At 46.0% G+C, this 23292-nt stretch overlaps 1 protein-coding gene across 3 annotated transcripts in view; it reads left to right on the forward strand.

Annotated features, from left to right (window-relative positions):
- ANKRD55 (ankyrin repeat domain 55) overlaps positions 1–23292 on the forward strand; it is a 92666-nt gene that overhangs the window by 41520 nt on the left and 27854 nt on the right. For 2 of the 3 annotated variants that reach the window (XM_084801023.1, XM_084801021.1), the window contains exons 5-7: positions 1807–1867; positions 13643–13771; positions 22801–22985. In XM_084801023.1, the coding sequence (XP_084657149.1) occupies positions 1807–1867; positions 13643–13771; positions 22801–22985 (375 nt within the window). The remainder of the gene's footprint in view (positions 1–1806; positions 1868–13642; positions 13772–22800; positions 22986–23292) is intronic. The other variant, XM_084801022.1, reaches the window with a different exon arrangement.

Here is a 23292-nt window from a genome sequence, read left to right on the forward strand (position 1 = left end):
AGAGAGCTCCAGGCACAGTGAGAGATGCTGTCTCAAGAAAAAAATAATAATAATGGAGAGCAACTAAAGAAGACAGCTGATACCCACCTCTGTTACACACACACACATACACAGGACACACACACACACAGGACACACATGCACACATACATACACAAGGACACACACACATACACAGGACCCACATGCACACACACACATACACAGGACGCACACACATACACAGGACACACAGGACACACACACACATACACAGGACACACATGCACACACACATACACAAGGACACACACATACACAGGACCCACATGCACACACACACATACACAGGACACACACACATACACAGGACACACAGGACACACACACACAAACACACACACACAGGACACACACACATAGGACACACATGCACACATACATACACAAGGACACACACACATACACAGGACCCACATGCACACACACACATACACAGGACGCACACACATACACAGGACACACAGGACACACACACACATACACAGGACACACATGCACACACACATACACAAGGACACACACATACACAGGACCCACATGCACACACACACATACACAGGACACACACACATACACAGGACACACAGGACACACACACACAAACACACACACACAGGACACACACACATAGGACACACATGCACACATACATACACAAGGACACACACACATACACAGGACCCACATGCACACACACACATACACAGGACACACACACACAAACACACACACACACACACACACACACACACACACACGACACATGCAAAGAGAGAAGAAAACTAGATTGGAGAATAGGAGTAAACAATTTCATTTTTCAAATCTTATAAAAATCATTTTGAGCCTCTTTGCCTGCGCTCTCCTCAGCCCTCAGTGTGGGAGTTCGCTGACCAGGCACAAGCACCTTCTCAATGGTTTCCAAATGTGTCGGTTCACCAGATTGATCTGAAACAGGTGCTTTTCAACACTAGCGACTAGGCTTCTCCAAGACCCATTGAGTACAGTCCAGCTGTTTGTGATTTTAAAACTGTCCCTGGTGGTTCAGAGATGGGGCCAAGGCTCAAAACTCTAGGATTAATGCTTCTATAAATAACACTTTTGTGTTTGAGCCATGGTCCATACACTCTATGGGTGTTACCTCACTGACCTGTGAGACCAGGACTTTTTACACTCAAGGACAGGAAGCTTAGGCACAGAGAAGGTAAGTAACTTACCTTCAGAGTACAGACTTTGGCAGGATGGACATATGAACTCACACAGTCTGGCTCCAGAGCCTTGCTCTAGAACCAATGCAGCCAACGGCCTCTGTCTCCTGGAGGGAATGTTGACCCTCAGACAACCAAGCACAGGCCAGTGTGAACCTGCGAATCAAGTTCAAGATGTTTCACACTGAGTCCTGTCATTGCCTGTTCAGATGTTCTCGATTTACTGGTGTGTGAAGGTGTGAATGCACGCACTACATATACTTATGCAAAAGGGGTGGGGTGGGCGAGAGAACAGACAGCACATGCATTTGGCTACTAGATTGCTACCTACGTGACAGAGGATGAGGCTAAAGGCTTACTGTCCTGCTTTGCCTCAGTCCCCAGGAGCACTCCCACCATGAGGAGACAAGCGTGATCCTCTGTTTTCTATGTTAACATCTAGAATAGACAGGAAGAGCTTTGCTTTATTCGGAGCACCTTCCTGGGGCTGCACTTTGCTAGCGGCTCTAAGCACCCATGGCTGTCTGTGCTGCTGAGCCCGTCTTGTCCTTCCCAACAGGCTTCTCCTAGTCCTCCTGCAGCAGTCCAGCCTCGGTGAGATCAACCACCAGGACACGGAGGTGAGTCGGCCGTCCCCGGCCACGTACTGCACATGAGAGTGGAAGCCGTCCTTTGCGCGTCCCTCTCAGCAGGCAAGCCTCTCCGCTCCTACCTTCAGGCTGACCTCTAGCATGTTGGGTGTGGGCGACTTCTACCAAGGAGGGGTTTCCTTGCATTGAGTAAGTACTTAGGCATTAATCACGTGACTGGAGTTTTATAATTTCCCTCTAGGCATTCCCTGTCCTGTCTTCTTCAGTCCCCCACCCCAAAACATAAATAACAAGCAGTGGCTCCAGATGTGTTTTACTTTGTTTGTTTTTGTTTTTGTGTTTTCTGAATTAGGAGAACAGACGGGCTAGTCCCCCGTCAGCATTACTAGTCCTTGTTAATTGCAATTGTTGTTTCCTTCACATTGCTAAAGCATCCTTGCTGAAGGCTTCCAAATCATCCGTCCCCATCCTTGAGCAGAGTTCTTGGTCAGACCCTGCAGTGCTGCCCCAGGGCAGCTTAGGGGTTTGTTATAGCTGTTTATTTATTATAGCTATGTCACGTTGTTCAAAGGTGAGTACTGATTTTCACCGGCCAATGGATTTCTATTACAAGCATTGCAAATCCAACTGAAATACCTGAGGCTTTTAATGGGCTTTCTACATAAGTGTGCTTGGTTAGGTTACTCATCAGTTAAGAAGAGCTGGAATGGGCTGGAGAGATGAGTCAGTGGTTAAGAGCCCTGGCTGCTCCTCCAGAGGTCCTGAGTTCAATTCCCAGCACCCACGTGGCAGATCACAACTGCCTGTAACTTCAGTTCCAGAAGATCTGACACCCTCTCACAGACATACATGCATGCTAAACACTGATGCAAATAAAAAATAAATTGTTAAAAAAAAAGAATAAGAAGGAGGAGGAGGAGGAGGGGGGGCTGGAAATATTGAGAAAAGTCTAGTCATACTGAAAACACAGCTACACAAGACGTCACACTACATTGATTTTGATCTACACCTCTGCCCCCCAACTGTCTAGAGCCTTTCATCAGGGGTCCCCCGCCCCCTGACCACACCCAAAAGCCCCTGTTTACAACTCAGGTTTGAAGCCAGACATCTCCCCTGACTTGTGGCCACACACTGTGTTCACTCCACAAATCTAGAATGGCCCAGAGCCAAATCTCAGAGGGCAGAGTAGTGTATGCTTTTAGACTTCTGCTTTTTAAAAAATAGGAGAAGCAGAGGCTGGGTGGCGCATCGATCACTCGGTGCCCACGTGTAAAGCAGAACGCTTGGACAGCTGCAGTTATGTCAGCACGCTGGGGGTGTCTAGACGCTAAGCAAGCTCCCAACCACTTCCACTACTGCAGCCTCACACCCAGAGTGGATCTTATTTTAGGTGGCTGCTGATTCGGGCATCCATACCATAAAGCCAGATTCCGTTGGCAGACCTGCGACTCTGGCCACTTGGAAGCTGAGCTCATGTTCCCAGGAAAGTCATAGCCCCCCATGCCTTGCTCCACCCAGGGATGCTGAGACGAACACAGATCTTTCAAAGACTTCTGGTTCTTCCTCATGCAAAGTGACCTCTGTTTTAAAAAAAAAAAATCTGAGGGGCATAGTGGCACATCCGGAGGCAGAGGCAGGAGGATCTCTGAGTTGGAGACAAGCCTGGTCTGTATAGCAAGCTCCAGGACAGTCAGGACTACATAGAGTGACCCTATCTCAAAATAACAACAAAAATTTCTCCTGCTGTCATGCCGGTATTTGGACCAACTGAGCTCTAAGCGCAGAAAACGACAGCTTTGAAGATGTTCTGCCCAATGTCACAGTTTCCTCTTTGACCCGTATCTCAGCAAGTCTGCACCCATCTGTTGCAGACAGTATGGCCGGTGGGCTGTGAGGTGCTCAGCAATGAGAATGTCCACACAAAAATGTGTCTTTCAAACAATCTTGGTATATTCACACAAATATCTCTTTCAAATGCCATGCTACAGACATCTCACCAGTCGGGGAACAGTTGGTTAGTTGGGCAGGAAATATTTCTGTGGGATTCAACTGGGGATTTATCTACAGAGAGGATCCTTCAGGAACTTTGCAGACTCAGCTTAGCTCAGCACTAAAGTCCTTCACTGTGGCAGGCTGGCAGGATGGCACCTGTGGAGGTTTAGAAGGTCATGGCCAGGGGCTAGTGCTAACAGATGGGCAGGTGTGTGTGAGCCCAGCAATGGTGCCAGAAGTTCAAAGGTCCCTGGAGCCAAAGCCACACTCAGAAGCCAATCTCAGGTTCTGTGCTGAAGAGTATCATCAGCACAGGGGCTAGAGAAGGCGTCTGGCAGCATGGCTGTAATATCCTAAAGAGCATTTCCAAAGTTCCAATTTTTGTATCGTCTCACTAGGCTTTGGGGGCTATCTGGGTTCAAAGCTTGTGGGCTAGCTCACTAACCTCTCAATGCCACCTTGCACGGTTACGTGGCTGGTCCATTAACACATTAGAGCTTGCTTCTGAGGCCTGTTTCTTACCGGAGCTGCCTGGCCGCAAGCTGACAGGCTTATACTAAATCACACAAAAATGGTTCCACTTATGTTCCTAGCACTTGTGTTTTTCATACAGTGTGTGTCTAGATGACTACATATATAGATTTAATATAAGGTCTGCCCTCTGTATGTATGGGGAGCTAACTAGTCCTGAGATCTCCAGGATGCCCAAAATTGCAAGTTCAAGTGCCTTCTATAAAACAGTAGCTTTTGCCAGTAACTTTTCTCACCTTCTCTTGGGCTTGAAACCTTGTCTAGATCCATTACAATAAATACCTAGTGCAATGTAAGTAATGACTTAATGACAAGAAAGACGTCTGTGCACGATTAAGACAGTGGTGATTTCCACAAATATTTTTAATCCCCGTCGGGTTGAATCCGTGGATGTGAAGCCCAAAGATGTGAAGGGTCATGAAAAGAGGGGAAAAAAATATCAATTTCTGAAATCATACTAAGCCTGGAATGTGATGCTCTTATGTCAAAGAAACGGGCATTATTTCAGGGACCGCCCTATGTGGGCTCATGGTATGCGACTTCAGTGATAACACGTACCATTGAAAGCTCCTCCCTGATTCCAACCACCCACCTTGCTCATCATCTTGCCCTTCCAGGCTTCCCATACAGTCATAGAAGCCACAGAACGTCACATAGAAGGCATCACACTCCTGTGTGTTGATACTCTTCGGGTTCACTTTTCCAACTCCCCGTGTTCCTAGGTAGAGATCTGGTTCATTCCTTTGAATGGCGTCGCAGTGTCCCACGTAGCCGTTTCCCTGTGGATGGATATTTGGGCTGTCTCCAGCTTTTCCTCCGTCGTAACACCAATCTAAACGCAGCCTTGTGCACGTCGCCTTGGGCTCCTTATTGAAGAATTTCTCTACAAAACTCATTTCCGTGTATCAGCGTGCTTGTTTTTAGTTTAATGCACACTGCCTACTTGTTTCCCCAAACATCAATTTATTGTTCCCCCAGCAGGCTAAGGAGCGCTCCTCTCTCGGTGTTGTTGAGTTGTTCTCTTGCTTGTTTGCACTCCTCCCTCGAGGCTGCATCTCCCACGCGTTTGACACGCTTCCTATACCTTCTCTCGTGGTCTGTCTCTTTACATTTCTTTTTGATTAATCTACAGAGACACTTGTCGCTTTCTTATTGTTTCATATAGTTTGGATGCTCGACCTTTGCCTGGGCTAGGTTTAAAATATATTTTCAGCTTGGTCAACTATTCATAGTTCATGTTCAAAAACTTGTGAATATGATTTATCAAAATGATTGTTGTGCCGGCTTTGATGGCGCACACCTTTAATCCCAGCACTCAGGAGGCAGAGGCAGGCAGGATCGCTGTGAGCTCGAGGCCAGCCTGGTCTACAAATTGAGTCCAGGACAGGGCCAAGGCTACACAGAGAAACCCTGTCTCCAAAATCTAAAACCCAAAACCGCCCTCCCCTCAAAAAAGATTGTTGTTGTTTTGTTTGGGTTGTTTTGTTTTTTTGTGTTTTTTTGTTTGTTTTTTGTTTTGTTTTTCCTGTTACTGATTTTGCTTTGGGTCTTTTTTTTTTTTTTTTTTTTTTTAAGAATGCCTATCTACCCTCAGAAACTTGATTACACAGTGCTAAATTTTCTCTTAGTTTTGTCTATGGTTTCACTTCTGAACTCTTTCTTGTTTTCTTGTTTTTCCTGTTTCATTCTTACTGTGTCATCTGATTGCAAAGTGACTTCTTTAGAAGCTTTCCACACAGAAGAAGGCAGGATGAGCCAGGTGTCCTTTGCATAGTCAGTCTGAAAGGAGCTCAGAAAAATCAGCAGAGGCTTGTCTGTTTCAGAGCGTGTACTCTCCAGCTGCCGTGGGTCTGGAATCTAGCCTCTCCTGCTCTCGCCTTAGCTTTGGTATCTGGTTAGAATAACAATATTCTAGAATACCTTAGTATCAGGCTTAGAATTCTTAGTGCATCCACCCGAAGCACCATCCTGCGTGGTTATTAGGATACACTGTTGATTGTATGTACGACTTTATGTTGATAGATTTTTGGGGGAGTGGCCTCATAATCCAAATACCAGTCATAACAGTACTCTGAGAAAATATGCTCAATTTGCAAAGCCAGATGTGAGGTTCTGGCCAGGAGTCACAGCAGCAGCTCCACGCTCTGCATTCCTAATGTGTAACCGTGACCAGTGTGCACCCAAAAGGCAAAACCAGAAGAAACAGTCCCTGACTGTAGACATCTCACATGACGGTCAAGAAAAGGCAAAAACATTAAAGCATTTCTAAATACACCAAAATTTTATGCTAAAACTGACCATATTTTAAAGTGGAGTAAGGTCACGCCTACTTAAGAGCCTTCACTCCCTCCATCCTGGTCCCCCAACTCCAGAAGTGTGTGAGGACAACCATCTTTGTTCTCCGTGACTCTAGTTACTTACACATAGTGGCTACCGAAAAGTGTGTGTGTGAGTGTGTATGTGTACCTGTTTGTGTGTGCCTGGGTGTGTGGGTACTTGTTTGTGTGTGCCTGCATTTGTGTATGTGTGTGTTCATGCATGCACACGTATGTGTGCACATGTGTGTGCGTGTGTGTGTGTGTGTGCGCGTGTGCATGTGCGTGTGCGTGTGCATGTGTGTGTGTGTGTGGTGTGTACCTGTTTGTGTGTTCGTGTGTGTGTGTGTGTGTGTGTGTGTGTGTGTTTGATTGGAAAGGTAGCTCAGTGGCTAAGACTATGCACTACTCTTTCAGGAGTCCCAAGTTTAGTTCCCAGCACCCATATCAGGATGATTCATAATCACCTATTAACTCAGCATCTGAGGACTCAATTCCCCTGGCCTCCATGGATACTGGAATGCAAGTCTCTCTTTTACACAGACACAGACACATACACACACACATACACTTCAATATAATAAAATAAATATCTTTAAAACTGTGCATATATATTTACTTTAATATGATGTACACATTACATATAATATGATATACATATTACATATCAATACATATTATAGGAAGAAATAGAACATTTTAATTCAAGAAAAAGTTGTGCAATTCATGTTATTTCTATATTAAAGTACATTTTCCTCTCTGTTTTGTTACCTAACTGAAATACACATTTCAAATATTAGACAATTCTTGGTGACACTAGTTATTTCCAGAATCTATTCTCAAAAATAATATTTTCTGCTAGGCATGGTAGTACACATCTTTAATCCTAGCACGCAGGGAGGCAGAGGCAGATGAATCTCTGAGTTCAAGGCCAGCCGGGTCTACAAAGTTAATCCAGGACAGCCAAAGCTACATAGAGAAAACTTGTCTCCAAAAAAGCAAAATAAAATAATAATAATTATTATCACTTAGTATCTTCCAAAAATGTCCGATAGACTCAAGAGTAGGAAATTCTTACTTGTGTTTTGCAGCATGGATAGGTTTCACCTGCTGGTGAGGCCTGTGGATCTCTACTCAGAAGATATCTGAGTTACATAAAACAAAACATAATACAAACTAATATATAGTACAAAAGTAATAAATGGTTTTGAAATATAGCTATCAGAATGTTTCGAGGAGCAAACTGATAATAGGAATACACAAGCTGTATTTGTTGAGCAAACCTCTTTTGAAGTATTGGGGATCCATAGATCGAACCTACAGTCTAGCATATTCCAGGGGAAATAGCTTAGTAGCTCTACCATTAAACTATATTCCCAGTCTTTTTCATCTTTCTTTCTTTCTTTCCTTCTTTCTTTCTTCCTTCCTTTCTTTCTTTCTTTCTTTCTCTCTTTCTTTCTTTCTCTTTTAGACACGGTCCAGTTAGATTGACAAAATCAGCCTTGAACTTACTTTCTTTTCTTTTCTTTTTTTTTTAAGATTTATTTATTTATTATACATACAGTGTTCTGCCTGCATGTACACCTGCAGGCCAGAAGAGGGCATCGGATCACATTATAGATGGTTGTGAGCCACCATGTGGTTGCTGGGAATTGAACTCAGGACCTCTGGAGGAGCAGTCAGTCCCCTTAACCTCTGAGCCATCTCTCCAGCCCTGAACTTACTTTCATAGCACAGATTGGCCTTGGATTTACCATCTCCCTAAATGCCTGGGATTACCAGCCCTTAACACTAGGTCTGACTTACACAAACTTTTTATTGATGCATTAAGTAAGATTTGACGCAGGGACCAACATCTACAATTCTGAAATAGTGACTCATGTAAAGGATACCTTGAGGTGTCTGTGGTCACTGAGTTTCCCTGTGGCAAGGTAACAGGTCCTGTGAAAACTGTTGACAACTGTAAGTCATTCCCAATGTACAGGAAGATGGGGCTTATTTCTCTGACCCAACCTCACCTATTTCTTTCCTTATTTCATGGGTATAACTGCTACTCTAGCTAGTGGCCTTTCAAAGAAAATATCTTACAGAAACATTTTGAGCACTGAATAGAATACTTGGTCTCCCCAGCCAGCATTGTTGTCATTTTATTCTTTCAATAAGTATTTGTTATGTCCCTACTGTTTTTAGAGTTTATCCCTGCTCTGGTGGAGCTCACCACTGAGTTTAGAAGAACGGAACTAGTCAATTCTGTTGAAAATTAGGCACAACTTTGGTCTCTTACTTTTGTTTTGGTTGTTGGTTGTTATTTCAAGACAGGGTCTCTCTATGTAGCCCTGGCTGACCTGGAACTCACTGTGTAGACTTCTGTCTTCAAACTCAGAGATCTGCCTCCCAAATTCTGCACCACTACACACAACTTCTGCTTATTTTGTATGTTTGTTTGTTCCTGTTAGAATTTGCTTATACTTTATGACCTCCATTTTACTGTGGTTTATTTCTTCCCCCTTGCATTAGTGTCTGACTCACATTATAGAAGCCTCCATTCTAAACACATTTTTAGTGGCCGTATCATTTTGGCAACCTCTCTCACTTGGAGAGAAAGCTCCTGCAACGCAACATTACTGTAGCCATTTTCAATCTCAGATGCCCATCCCCAGCAGTAATCCTTGGCTGTTGCGATGTTAGCTGGTTTTCTAGGTTAGAAACCTCCAAGGCAAAGGCAGGGATTGATTTACTGATCTTTCTGATCTGTGAGACCTTGGGGTTTGTTGTTGCTGTTGTTGTTTTCCAAATAGAAGTGAAATAAAATGGTTTCACCACTGCACGTGTCACACCAGAGAGTTTTAAAAGTCCTTTAGAGTACATCATGTGTTCCTAAACTACCCATGCCCCTCTACCCACACACACACACCCATCCCCCAACCCCCACCACGGCCACCAGGGATACTCTGTAACTTTGTGGGGAATACCCACATGTGGTTGGGGACTAAATGTCAAGTGCATTTTGTTAGATTTCAAAGAAACCGGGCACCAGTAGATAACTGAGGTGCCTACGGCTATATCAAAGGAGACCCTGGCTAGCTCTCCCAGCATCCCAGTGTCTGTGGCTTCTCCTGACATTTCTCACCCCACCCCCTACCCTAAACCTCATGGCTTCTCTTCCCCTCAGCTTCTCTTTCCCATGTGACCTCCATCATTTTGGACGCCGGTCTCTTGGCCTCTTGGTCTCCTGGCACACTCCTGGCCTCTCACCTATCCTCTCTTCTCTTCCTCTTTTGCTTTCCCCTCCCCCTCTCCACTCATGGCCCTGTTCAGTCTGGACCCTTCCAGATGTCTCTGATAGAAAACCTTCTCAGTCCATGTCTAGGCACAAGCATGTCCTTATTTATTTATTTTTCATTCAGCTTTTAAATATCAGTGAGGAGGAGACGGGGCTTCCATGCAGTTCTAGACCCTTCAAGGTGTGGGGCTGTTTTGCTGGTCTCTCAGCCCCCTGCTAGTCTGTCCTCCACATACCTAGACAAGCCAGGCACTGCCTGTGGCCTGATCAACATTGCTCTCAGTGTTGAATAGCACTGGTAAAATTGCTTCACATGAATCAGATTTGTGGTTCAGAGGGGGAAAAAAACAGTGGTTGTCAGAGAGAGATCTGAGATTCTCTTAGAATCTGACAGCTAAGCAGAAGATGAAATGGCACATCACGGGTCACAACAGCCCTGCTGTGCACCCACCAGCTACAAAGGGCCCTGAGGCCTGGAGTAGCCTCAAAGGACATCCCATGACAAAGAAACACACCCTGGAGAGCGTGTATCCCTAACTTACCATGAATTGTTCTCAGTCTTTGAACTTATGTTTATTTTTCCTAAAAGTGGAACTTTGTTGTCACCAAGGCCATCTGGGGACTTATTCGCACTGTGTCTATGATTCCTAGGTTTTCACCTCCTGATGTTGCTGGGTGTGGTGGCACACACATTTAATCCCAGCACTCTGGGAGGCAAAGGCAGTCAGATCTCAGTGAGTTCGAGGCCAGCCTGGTCCACAAACAGAACCCAGGACAGCCAAGGTTACACAGAGAAACCCTGCCTCGAAAAACCAACCAACCAACCAACAAATCTCCTGAATGTTTCCATGGCCCAACTAAATCCTCAACGGTGCTGAGCAGACAGATGGTGAGAGAAGCAGATGAGGGTAGCTGTCTCATATCCAACAGATTCCATACTTCCTGTGTCTGAGAGATCCAAGATAAGCTGGAACTCACCACTTCTTGAGTAACCTGCTGTGTACTTGGTGCAGTAGACAGCGTCTTCATTTACATGTGTCACATTTGCATTGTGATGACTATCGCTGCTTAGTGCAGACCAGCTTCCAAGCCAAAAGCCTGCCTGTACATGGTCACCCAGAGCCTTCACGATGCACAGCCTGCAGGCTCCACAGATGCTGAGGGAAAATGTCCCTCAGTGATGACTTACACAATACCCGTGGCTACCCAGCCAGGCTGCCTGAATGACTTAGCCAGCTGCCTGGGAGCTTTTGAATGCTTTGGTTTTCAGATTACTAATGCTACAGGGATTTATTTTTATTTTTTTCATTAGCTCAGCTGAAGCAACAGGAAATTTCTCTTGACTGAAAGTTTACACATTGTTTACAATATAATAGTATTCAGGGAAGTTGAGTCAAGTCATGATGGGTGGGCATAGAGTCATTTCTAGCCAGCCATGGTTGTCCACGCCTTTAATCCCAGCACTAAGTAGAAAAGGGGAAATGAGAAGAGGCCGGTTACTGTTCTTTCAGAATAAACCCTGCTGGAGATGAAGGTTTGGCAATGCCTGACGAATGCCTGACTGCTTTTCTAACCAATAAAAGTGGGGTAAAAATTACATTTAAAATGGTACTCGGTTAGCTGGGGGGGGGGGAGGTTGGCAGACACCTTTAATCCCAGGACTCGGGAGGTAGAGGCAGGTGGATCCCTGTGAGTTCGAGGCCAGCCTGGTCTACAATGTGAGTCCAGGACAGCCAAAGCTACACAGAGAAACCCTGTCTTGAAAAAAAAAAAAAACCAACAAAGTAAAACAAAAATAAATAGATAAAATAAAATAGTACCCTTAGCAGGGTGGTGGTGGGGGGCACACACCTTTAATCCCAGCACTTGGGAGGCAGAGACAGGCAGATCTCTGAGTTGGAGGCCAGCCTGGTCTACAGAGCGAGTTCTAGGACAGCCAGGGCTACACAGAGAAACCCTGTCTAGAAAACAACAACAACAACAACAACAACAACAACAACAACAACAACAAACAAAAGGAATCATTTCTAAAGTGCCATTAGCTATACTTTTAGAAGAAACCTAAAGATATTAGCACAGCTAACACAAGCTATAGGGTGACAGCCTGTGCCCTAGTGAGAACCACCAGTGCATAGAAGGACAAAACCTGAGTCAGTTAAGATCACACACGTACACATAGAATCCGCAGCTCCTGAGCTCCTTTCCAAGCTGACCAATATGATGAAGACCGTTTGTCTCCAGGAACACAGACACATGGGTTTGAATTCCCGCCTTAGCAAGTGCCCAGCCCATGCCCTAGGCAAGTTGCTTAACCTGCCTGTTTCAGCTTCCTCACTTTAAAAATGATTCTAAAACTCCTATCTTATCGCTGTAAATAGTCCATGGGATAACACATACACATGTCTTGGTGCCAAGTAGGTAACATTTTGGGTTGTCCAGATGCCTAAGCAGGAAGAGGTGCTTGCCAGCCAGCCAGGCAACCTGAGTTGTATCCAGGAAAGAAAGAAACACAAAGCTACAAGATGTCCTCTGACCTCCCTGTGGGCGGGCTGCCTCCCCCAACCCCCCCATACAAAATAAATAAATACATATTTTCAAAACATAGTAACATTCTTATTGTCCTGCTCCTTTACCAAAACTATGTGGGTTGCTTTTGAAGTTTTGTTGTTTTAAAAGAATAATACTTAAAATGCAGCAAGCTGTGTTGGACACAGTAACTAGCCCTGTACAGCCAACCACAGTTTAACTTACAACTGTGTTTCACAGTGAATTCCCACATGCTTACTTCACAGTTCTGCACAGTCATTGCCATTCCGTGTACATTTTGTTTGGGGGGGGGGGCGGACAGTCAGACTTCTGTGTCTAGAGGTCAGTGTTGTATGTCTTTCCTAGTCAACCTCTACCTCATTGTTTGAGACAGGGTATCTCTGTGAACCCAGGGCTCACCAATTGAGCTAGACTGACTGGCCAGAAAGCCATGGGATGCCCTTACTTCTACTGCTCCAGCACTGGAGTTAAAATTGGAGTTAAAGATGCATGCTGCCGGGCCTGGCCTTTTAACATGGCTGCTGGGGATCCAAACTCAGGTTCCCATCCATGCCTTTGGGGTCAAACACTTCACAGACTGGGCCATCTCCTCCTCAGTTAGCAGAGGTTCTAAGAATGAGATCTTTTGGAACACTCGCCAAAAATTCTGAAGTGTAGATTGACCAGTGGGTAACAGCAATCACTAAACGAGCTCATTTTGAGAATTCATTTTACATCCCCCATTCCCCACCCCCCTCGTTTTCAGTTATTAGTTTTTTTGAGATAGGGTTTCCCTGTGTAGCCTTGGCTGCCTTGGCCTCGTTTTGGAGGCCAGGCTGGCCTCTAACTCACAGAGATCTGCCTGCCTCTGCGTCCCCGAGTACTGAGATGCACCTTCATTTTTTTTTCCACAGCCCAATCCCAACCAGGGCAGGCATCTTGTTTCTCACACTCACTTTTGGATAATCAACAGCTATTAACTTGACAAAAAAAAAAAAGTTAATCGCCAACTAACCCTCAAACAAACGGTTTAATAAATGAATGAAGTAAAAAGTAGCAGCCATAGGGGCTGTGGCCTGCTGGCCCGCGGAAGAATGTGATCCTGTTTCCCCCAGGAGCCTGTGTTCACTTCCGTTCCCTTTGATCATCGCGTTGCAGGGAATGACGCCACTCCATTGGGCAGCTTTCCACAACCGGCCTCAGCACACCCAAATGCTGCTGAAGAAGGGGGCCGACCCCACCCTCGTGGACAAGGACTTTAAAACAGCTCTCCACTGGGCAGTCCAGGTGAGAAAGCAGGCCGTGAGTGCGCTTGTCTCAAGTTTAAAGGATGTAAAGCCGTGTTAAGCATTTTCTGAACAGGTCAACCACAAAAGTGGGACCCGTCACACGTGCTGGTCCTGACATTTATTTGAAATGTATACGATAGGACGAGGACAGTCTCTGCTCCTTTACCTCCTCCCATATCCAGAAAGGCAATAGCAAGTCTGATACGCAGACACACACGCACGTACGCACGCACGCACGCACGCACGCACGCACGCACCCACAGCTACACGCACAGGAGCGCATGCGCACATACAGGCAGGCACGTACACATGCTCATGTGCTTTACTCCCAATGCTTACTATTGGTTCACAGAAACCTTCGGAGAATTATCGGGCAAATCCTTTCAAACTCTTTCAACTGGAGCTCACTTTTTTCCATCCCAACCCTCCCTAGTCATGCCACTGAAGATGATCCTGACTTCTGCACAGAACAGTGAAAAACCAAGTCACGGTTACAGGACTAGAGCCAACTCAGTCTGCACAGCCATAAATAGCAGAACAGGCCTGTGATTTCTAGAGTCCAAGGAAAGTCAGGCTGAGCCGAAGAAGCCAGCTAATCGTTCTGAAGTCTAGCCTATCGCCAAGGGCATGGCTCACTAACAAATGAGCCGAGTTAGCTATTCCTCACCCTCAAGGAGAACAGCTGGGTGCTGCTGCCCTCAGCAAGTCAGCTTTCCACACCGCTGCAGAGACCCCACCCCCAACCCCCACTCTTTCCTGCCACTGGCCAGTCAGGGTAGCCTTTCAGAACCGCGGGAGAGTCACCTCTGCTACGCAGCTGCAGCTGCGGTTTCACTCAGTGTTTTCATGTTGACAGAGGTAGCACCTGGGACTTTCAGGACTCACACGTGTGCCTGAGGTAAAGGAAAAACAAGCCATTTGGAAACTGCTCTGTTTTCATGCCTCTAAACTTGGCGGCGGCAGTTACAGGGCACTGGACCCAGCCCTGGGCAAAATCACAAAGTGAGCAAGAGTTGTTTTTAGTCGTCCCCACCTGCCCTGGTGTCCTCCTACACACTCCCATTATTTAATCATACATGCACCCTCGTCCTCGATCCCAGGCACAGGTCAGCCCCTACATTAGCCCTTGCAATGGAACGAAGTCCCAGCAGGCCTTGCGCGACAGCCAATTCCGGAACTCCACCCCAGCCCTCGGGAGATGAGGCCTCTGTTCCTATTATCCAGTTAGCAGTTTAGCTAAAGCCAGAGCAACACACTCTGAATTTCCATGACAGCCCGGGTTTGGTCTAAGGAGAGCCTGTGCCCCCCATATCTGTGCAGCTCAACTCCAAATATACGGGAGGGGGAGGGTATGAAGGAATCTGTTCACATGACCGCTATAGGGTGGATGATGGAGCTGAAAGACACAGGTGGCTCTGTTATGATCCCTAACCTTTTTTTTTTTTTTTAAGACAGGGGTTCTCTGTTTAGCCCTCTGTGTAGCCCAGGCTGGCCTTGAACTCACAGCAATCCGCCTGTCTCTGCCTCCCGAGTGCTGAGATTAAAGGCACGTGCCACCACGCACGGCATGATCCCTAACTTTTAAAGACAATTGCTTGTCATGTTGAGTACCTTACTCTCTAAATCACCAGTTCTCGGCCTGTGGGTTGTGCCCCGTTTGAGGGTTGAAGGACTCTTTCATAGGGGTCACCTATGACCAATGGAAAACACGGATATTTATGTTAAGGTTCATACCAGCAGTTGTAGTTATGAAGTAGCAATGAAAACAATTTCGTGGTTGGGGCCACCACCACACGAGGAACTGTATTATAGGGTCACCGCATCGGGAAGGTTGACAGCCTCTGCTCTAAGTGATCGCGCTGTAAATGATAGCAATGCCAGCCTGCTGCACTTGTGAGACTCTTCTAAAGAGCTTTTAAGTAATATGGATGCTTAGGCCCAACTCTTAGATTTTCCTTCAGCTGTTCTAAGGTGGAGCCCAGATGTGGGTGTTATTAAAGCTCCTTCCTCCTCCCAGAACATTAAAATGTGCTTCTAGGGTTAAGAACTGCTGCCATAGAAGAACTCACATTAATGGATGCCAGTGTCTTATCTACTCTCATCTTCAGTGCTTGCATTCTGACGGTGATGGTACCCCAGGTAATGCCTCATGGACTTACTCCATCACTCAACTTTTTTTTTTCTGGAGCATCTACTATAGATCTGGTTCCTTTCAGCACTCCACAGTGGTGCAGTGTTCTATGTGCAGGTGGTATGTGCTTGCATTCCTTTTTAATGAGCCAAGAGTCCACAGCTCTCTCTACTCAATGACAGTTGGTAACTACTGTGTAAAGAACCCTGGCTCTGGAGGGCTGGTGTCCCCTTTCCCTTCCACGTGGTTAGTATCGATAGTCAAATTCCCAAGCTGTGTACTCTGCCCTTTACACTGCAGAGACTAGGAGTAACTGTGGCCATCACTGCTACCCTGATCTTCTGCGTCTTGCTCCTTGTTGCTCAGGCCCAAATGTTTCCACATGAATGAGTCTACTTCCCATTGTCACTTAGTCCTTTCCTCAACTTCCTGCCTTTCTCTCGAACTGTACAATGAGATCACCTCTGAAACTACAATGCTTGGAAATAATTAGGACTTTGTATTTGACGCAAATAACCAGAGCAGTAGAGATGTGGAACATCGGACCTTCAAACTAACTTCAACTTCCGCTCCTATTTTATAGGCTCCTATTTTATAAGGATATGCTACAACAGCCATTGGCTCTTTCCTATCCTCCTGTCTGTCTAGAAGATTCCACTGTGTGTCTATAGCTCGGCTAACAGCTATCTTAGTTAGGGCTTTATTTCTGTGAAGAGACACCATGACCAAGGCAACTCTTTTTTGTTTTGGTTTGGTTTTGGTTTTTCTTCAAGACAGGGTTTCTCTGTGTAGCCTTGACTATCCTGGACTCACTTTGTAGACTGGGCTGGCCTCAAACTCACAGCAAGCCACCTGCCTCTGCCTCCCAAGTGCTGGGATTAAAGGTGTATACCACCACCACCTGGTGACAAATCTTTTTTGTTTTTTGTTTTTCGAAACAGGGTTTCTCTGTATAGCTTTGGCTGTCCTGGACTTACTTTGTAGACCAGGCTGGCTTTGAGCTCACAGTAATCCACCTGCCTCTCCCTCCCAACTGCTGTAATTAAAGGCATGTGCCACTATGTCTGGCTGGCAACAACTCTTATAAGGAATATTTCATTGGGGCAGGCTTAAAATTGTGAGGTTTAGTCCATTGTCATCACGGTGAGAAACATGGCAGCGTGCAGGCAGCCATGGTGCTGGAGCCAGAGCTGAGAGCTCCACACCTTGATCCACAGGCATCCAGCCGAGACTATCGTGAGCTTTTGAGACCTCAAAGCTGGGCCCCACAGTGACGCACGTCCTCTAGCAAGGCCACACCTCCTCATAGTGCCAAACACTTGAGTCTGTGGGGGCCGTATCTATTCAGAACACCACACTTGCTGTCCGTGATCATGTCCCTGTCATTCCAGACCTGCAGGGCCCTGCTCTCAGCGTCCTGTAATGACACCAGGTGTCATTGCCTCATCTCCCTTCCACAGCCCAGCACAGAGTGAGGTGAGATGGAGCAAAACCTCTGAACACCTGAACGCAGGTAACTTCTTCCTCCGAGTTGTTTTTCTTAGGTGTTTGCCGCAAGGACAAAATTTGGCTCACACAATATATATGAGTCTGTTTTCAGGGAATCAGCTCTTTTCTCAAGGCCTGTTTTTCTGTTCCTCTGCCAATGCCATACTGTCTTGACAGCTATGGATAATAGCAAGTCTTTAAGTAAAATAGCAGTCCCCAGACTTTACTGTTCTTCCTCGATAGTTTGTTGTCTTTTTTGGGTGTTTTGCTTCTTCATATAATCTTCAGAGTCAGTTAATCAATGTTTATTGGAAATACATTGAGTTAGAAGATCAAGTTGAGAGGAAAAGGCATCTTGACAACACTGGTTTTTCCCAACTGTGATCATGGAAAAACTTTCCTTGTTTAGTTAAAGTATTTCAGGCTCACCTACATGGCATTTACTTTTTAATGTGTGGGTAGTTTGCCTTCATGTATGTCTCTGCACCACGTCTATGCTTCTTGTCTGTGGAGGTCGGAAGAGAGCATGGATCCCCTGGAACTAGAGTTGGTTATAGATGAGCCACCATGAGAATGCTGGGAATTAAGCCCGGGTCCTCTGGAACAGCAGTTGGTGTTCATAACTGCTCAGCCATGCTTCCAAGCTGACACTGTGCTTTTGTCTTGGTCTGTTTTATTTTCCTATAAAAGAAGCACTGAGACTCGGTCATTTTGAAAGAAAAGATGTTTATTTAGCTCATAGTATGGAAATTCAAGAGCATGGTGCCAGGTATGCTCAGTGTTTGACAAGAGCCTCCTCGTACTGTTCCATGAAGAAAAGATAACTAGGAAGGGAGGAAAACGCCATGTGTGCGAGCACATAAAAAGAGAGGAGAGAGACACTTCACAATAACCCACGCTCAGAAGAACCAGGGTACACTCCCCAGAACACACACACACACACACACACACACACACACACACACACACACAATCTAATTACCTCTTAGATGGCCCACTGTGCAATGCTCTTACATTAGAGAAACAGAAGGATCCCTAGAGCTCACTGCTCCATGTTCAATGAGATGCTCTGTCTCAGAAAACAAGGTAGAGAGTGGAGGGCAAAGTCACTCAACGTCAACCTCTGCCCCCCACATATGCACACATATGAGTGTGCACTAGTACACATACGGGCACACACTACCTATTCTCGTCTCTGTCTCTGTCTCTCTCTCTTCTTCTCTCCCTCTCTCCCTCCCTTTACTCTCCTTTTGTTTCCCTTCTTCTCTCTCCTTCCCTTCCCCAACACATACATACACACACACACACACACACACACACACACACACACACATACATACACACACTCCATTATATTGGAAATTAAATTTCAGAATGAGTTTTATAAAAGACAAACCACATCCCAAACAGCAGTTTCTAATTTCAAATTCTATTTGTTAGTTGCCAATATATATAAAAAACAAAATTTTGTCTTTTGTATAATATATGCCTTGTATCCTGAAAACTTGTGATTGTTTCTTAGTTTTAGTGCTTTGGGTTTTGTCTGTATTTTCAACTATTCTACCTAGACCCCCACATTACATTTGAAAAGTCCATTATAGCTTTTCCTTCCCGGTCATCCTATTTTCCCTCCATTCTCCTGTCTTATTGCCATAGTTAGGACTCTGGTCCCTAAAAGGCTGACGGGGAACAGTTCAGACTCTAATAGTTCAGAGGTATTGTGTTCCCGTCAGCCTCTGCTTAGCCCGGAGCCAATTCTCAAATGCTTACTCTGCAGACTCATCATCTCCATCCCGGTCTAATTTGTCTGGCTACAGCTTTAGCACGTTGTAGAAACACGCAGGCCTTTCAGGAGACGTGACTAAAGCACAGATACTAACACACTGGCCTGAGCTTTGTACACTCACTAGCACATGATGAGTGATGTTTATGTCCCCTCATTCAAGGTAGGAAGACTACCAGAATTTCCTGAAACCTTATTGTGCATTAATTATTATCCTTGTTGCCATGACAAAGGCAACTTAGGGATAAAAGGGTACTGTGAGGGGCCGCAGTGCATCATGGAAGGAAGCCGGGCAGCAGGAGCTGCACCCACAGGCAGGAAGCAGTTGCACTTTTGTGCTCAGCTCCCTTCCTTTTTTATACAGTCTGGGACTGTAGCCAGTGGCATGGTGTTCCTCACATTCAGGGTAAGTCTACCATCCTCTTACACTTCTGTGGAAGCACCTTCACAATACAGACACCCAGAGATGTGTTTCCATGGTGATTTGATGATTCTAATACAGTCAGGTTGATAACTAAACTTAACCATTACAGTTCCCCGCACATGTGCAGATAACCAACTGGTCCTATCGCCTCCTACGCAGCCTCCTGCAAAGGGCGCTGTCTTGGTTACTGTTCTGTTGCCGTGATGAAACGCCACGGCCAAAGCAACTCTTAGGAAGTATTTAGTGGCTTCTATTTTCAGAGGGGTTTAGTCCATGGCCATCGTGGAGGGGAACATGGCAGCAGGCAGTCAGGCTTGATGCCGGAGCAGTGGCTGAGAGCTTACATCCTCACCAACAGACAGCAGAGAGAGGGGCCGGGGAAGGAGGGAGGGAGAGAGAGAGAAACTAGACCTGTGACTTGGGCTTTTGAGACCTCAAAGCCCACCCCTAGTGAGGCACCTCTTTCAACAAGGCCACACCTTCTTATCCTTCCAAAACAGTTCCACCAACTAGGGAGCAAGCATTCAAATATACGAGCCTTTACGGGCTATTCTCATTCAAACCAAGACAGACACCTAAAATAAAAGGGATCCACAGTCAGGATACATTGATTTGTTTGTTTGTTTGTTTTGTTTTGTTTTGTTTTTTCACATACAGCAATATTATTATCTATTAATTCAGGATCCCTTTTCTCCCAGACCAAAGCATACAAACTCTCCAGAGTCCATCCTGGCTCAGCTAATTCTTAGCTGTGGTCCGCAGCAAATTCCCCAGTCCCCCTCACCCTGGCTGTCTGACCTCTCCACTATGGAGAGAATGACAGTAGCTTCCCTCTGGGGTCATTGTCAGGAGTGGTTTAGAAAAGGACTAAGCAGGCTCGGTGTGGTGGCGCACACCTGTAATCCCTGCCCTTGGGAGACCGAGGCAGGAGGAGCTCTGTGAGTTCAAAGCCAGCCCGGTCTACAAAGTGAGTCTAGGCCAGCCAAGGCTACACAGAGAAACCCTGTCTCCAAAAAGAAAGGAAGGAAGGAAGGAAAGAAGGAAGGACGGAAAGAAGGAAGGAAGGAAGGGAAAAGAAACTAACTAACCAGTGTGCACTCTCTCTATGCACTCAGCTACCACCGTTATGTCTGTAGAAAGCTCATAAAGAAAAGCAAAATACAAATAACAACAATGTTATATGTGAGACTCAGCAGCATGCAAAGGAGTTACCTGGAAAAGCCACAACAAGAGCCACACTGGAAGAAAAGTGTAGAGTGAGGTGCGATTTCTAGCCTGCCCTTACTCGGAGGGCGGTCTACAGTATTCCAGCCCCAAGCTGGTCAGAAATTTAGACGAGGCAGACACAGGTGCCCTAAGCAGGGCTGCAGCCACTGCCAAGTGACTCCTCACATGGGTCAGGCAAGGAGAAGGGACAGAGAGGTGAGGTGTATCCTTTTGTTTTTTTCCATCTGTCCTTAATGCTCTCTCTTCTATAAAGAGGGGAAACTGAAAGCGGGATGTTTTGCCCTTTGAATCCCCTTGGCAACCTGAAGTCCTTTTCTCTTCCAGGAAACTGTAAACAAAGCAAATACACCATGTTGGCATTCTCTGCTTTCCTTTCCTTTCCTAGGAGCTGGTACTTTCCAAGAAAAAAAAAAGTCTCTTGACTGTTTCAACTGTATTCCTGACCATTTAAAATGCACTGAGGAATAGCCTATGAAAGACTCTAGAAAAAACTGATAAAAAGCCCCTGTGTGATAAAAGTAGCCCGCTTCTTGTGACAGGCAGGCACGGCACACGGTTACCTAGTTGATGGAGTTATATCCAAGTCCCATAGAACAAAGGCTAGCTGGATGACCAAGGTCCAGGAGGGAGCCCTCTCCCTGAGACACCTGAGATACAGGACGCTGTGGTCACCACCTTGACATTCTCTGGTTAGGCCATTAAGCCTGCACACACAATTCTAACCCTTGAGTCCCTGTGTCAAGAGCCCAGCTCCTGCCCGGCCTCTGCCACTGCCCATTGCTCAGGCACTTTCCCTGTCCTATGGGATGGAAAAGCTCAGCATGTGCCACGTTGCAGGATGGGTCCTGGGCAGCTGAGAGGATGTGGCGGTGTGGCAGGGATCTCCAATGTAAGGTGCAACAAAACACCACCACGCAGGACTGAGGAACAGGCCTTTTCTCTGCATGCTCACGTCACTGCTCAGTCCCCTTCTCATCGCTGTATTAATATTGAATTTAAACATACAAGTGTCCTCACGGCCACCTGTCCAGGGAAATGAGGACGTCAAATGAGCAGATCGAGTGAGGAGTTTGTCGCCTAGGTGACCCATCCATCAGGCTAGCTCAGCTGATGCTTGTCCATCAAGTCCGTCCATCAATGGAAGTTTGTTGAAGAAACTCAGTGTGAATTGTAGGGGATTAGATTTCTGTGCTGGCCCCAGGAAAACAGCCTGAGAAGTCAAAATGGAGTCACCACGTATAAGCGACATCTCACCAAAGCCAAGCGAAGTTGTTACCTGAACCTCTGAGAAGGCAGGAGAGGAGGGAGGAGGGCGGCAGCTTCTCCACAGATCAAACCATGCGTTCATAAAGTTCACTCCTTTTCAAATTTTCACTCTTCCGGGCCTTAATCACCCAGCACAAACTGTGAATTTACTTAACACATTACAAGAATTTTTTAAAATGGGGGAGGTGAGGTAATTTGTGTATTTCTAAAGTGTGAACGTGTGACACAGCTGTCACGTTGGAAAGGGAGAGGGCCACACATGCCGACAAGTACCTGACAAGCTGGTGTCCTTATCTTCCAAGGAGAGAATTTTTTAAATGACTGACCTGTTTTTTCTTCTTTGTTTCTGTTTTTTTTCCCTCTTGAGCCATCCTCTATCTTTTAAAGCTCTGTCTCTGTCTGTCTGTCTGTCTGTCTGTCTGTCTGTCTGTCTCTCTCTCTCTCTCTCTCTCTCTGTCTCTGTATGTGTGTGTCTGTCTCTGTCTCTCTGTATGTGTGTGTGTCTCTGTCTCTCTGTCTTTCTCTCTGTCTGTGTGTGTGTCTGTCTCTGTCCCCCTCTCTCCCTGTCTCTCTCCATCTCTGTCTCTCTGTCTGTGTGTGTGTCTCCCCCTCTCTCTGTCTCTCTATCTCTCTATCTCTCTATCTCCCTCCCCCAACCCCTACCCCATGCACAGACCCATGACGGGTTTTCTCCAACTCCTTTCGCAGAGTGGAAATAGGATTCTGTGCTCCATCATCCTGAGTCATCATCAGGGCCCGTCCATTATCAACTATGACGACGAGAGTGGGAAGACGTGTGTCCACATCGCAGCAGCTTCGGGTTTCGGCGACATTATTAACGATCTGGCAAAAGTCCCTGAGTGTAACCTGCAGGCTCTGGATGTGGATGACAGGTATCCATGGCAACTCAGAAAGTTCTGGGAACTACCAGTCATCTTCCCCTGACGTTGAAGGTGCTCTCCTTTCCCACCGACTGTATCCTGTCGCTGGTGATACATGGGCTTATGACAACACGCCTTGGTCTATTTTAGTAAGAGGAGGAAAAATCATTGTTATGCAGAGAAGTCGCGACTACAGCACTGTCAGACTTTCCACCTGTGCACTGAATACATGCAGTGTTCTCAGAAGGCTTTCAGTTGAGCCATGGGCCCTGGTTCTTAATGAAGTTCGTATTTTCTTCTTCGCCCCTGAGCTGTAACA

Source organism: Acomys minous (genome assembly GCF_964271855.1).
Source record: "Acomys minous genome assembly, chromosome: 11".
In the NCBI taxonomy this organism is placed as follows: domain Eukaryota; kingdom Metazoa; phylum Chordata; class Mammalia; order Rodentia; family Muridae; genus Acomys; species Acomys minous.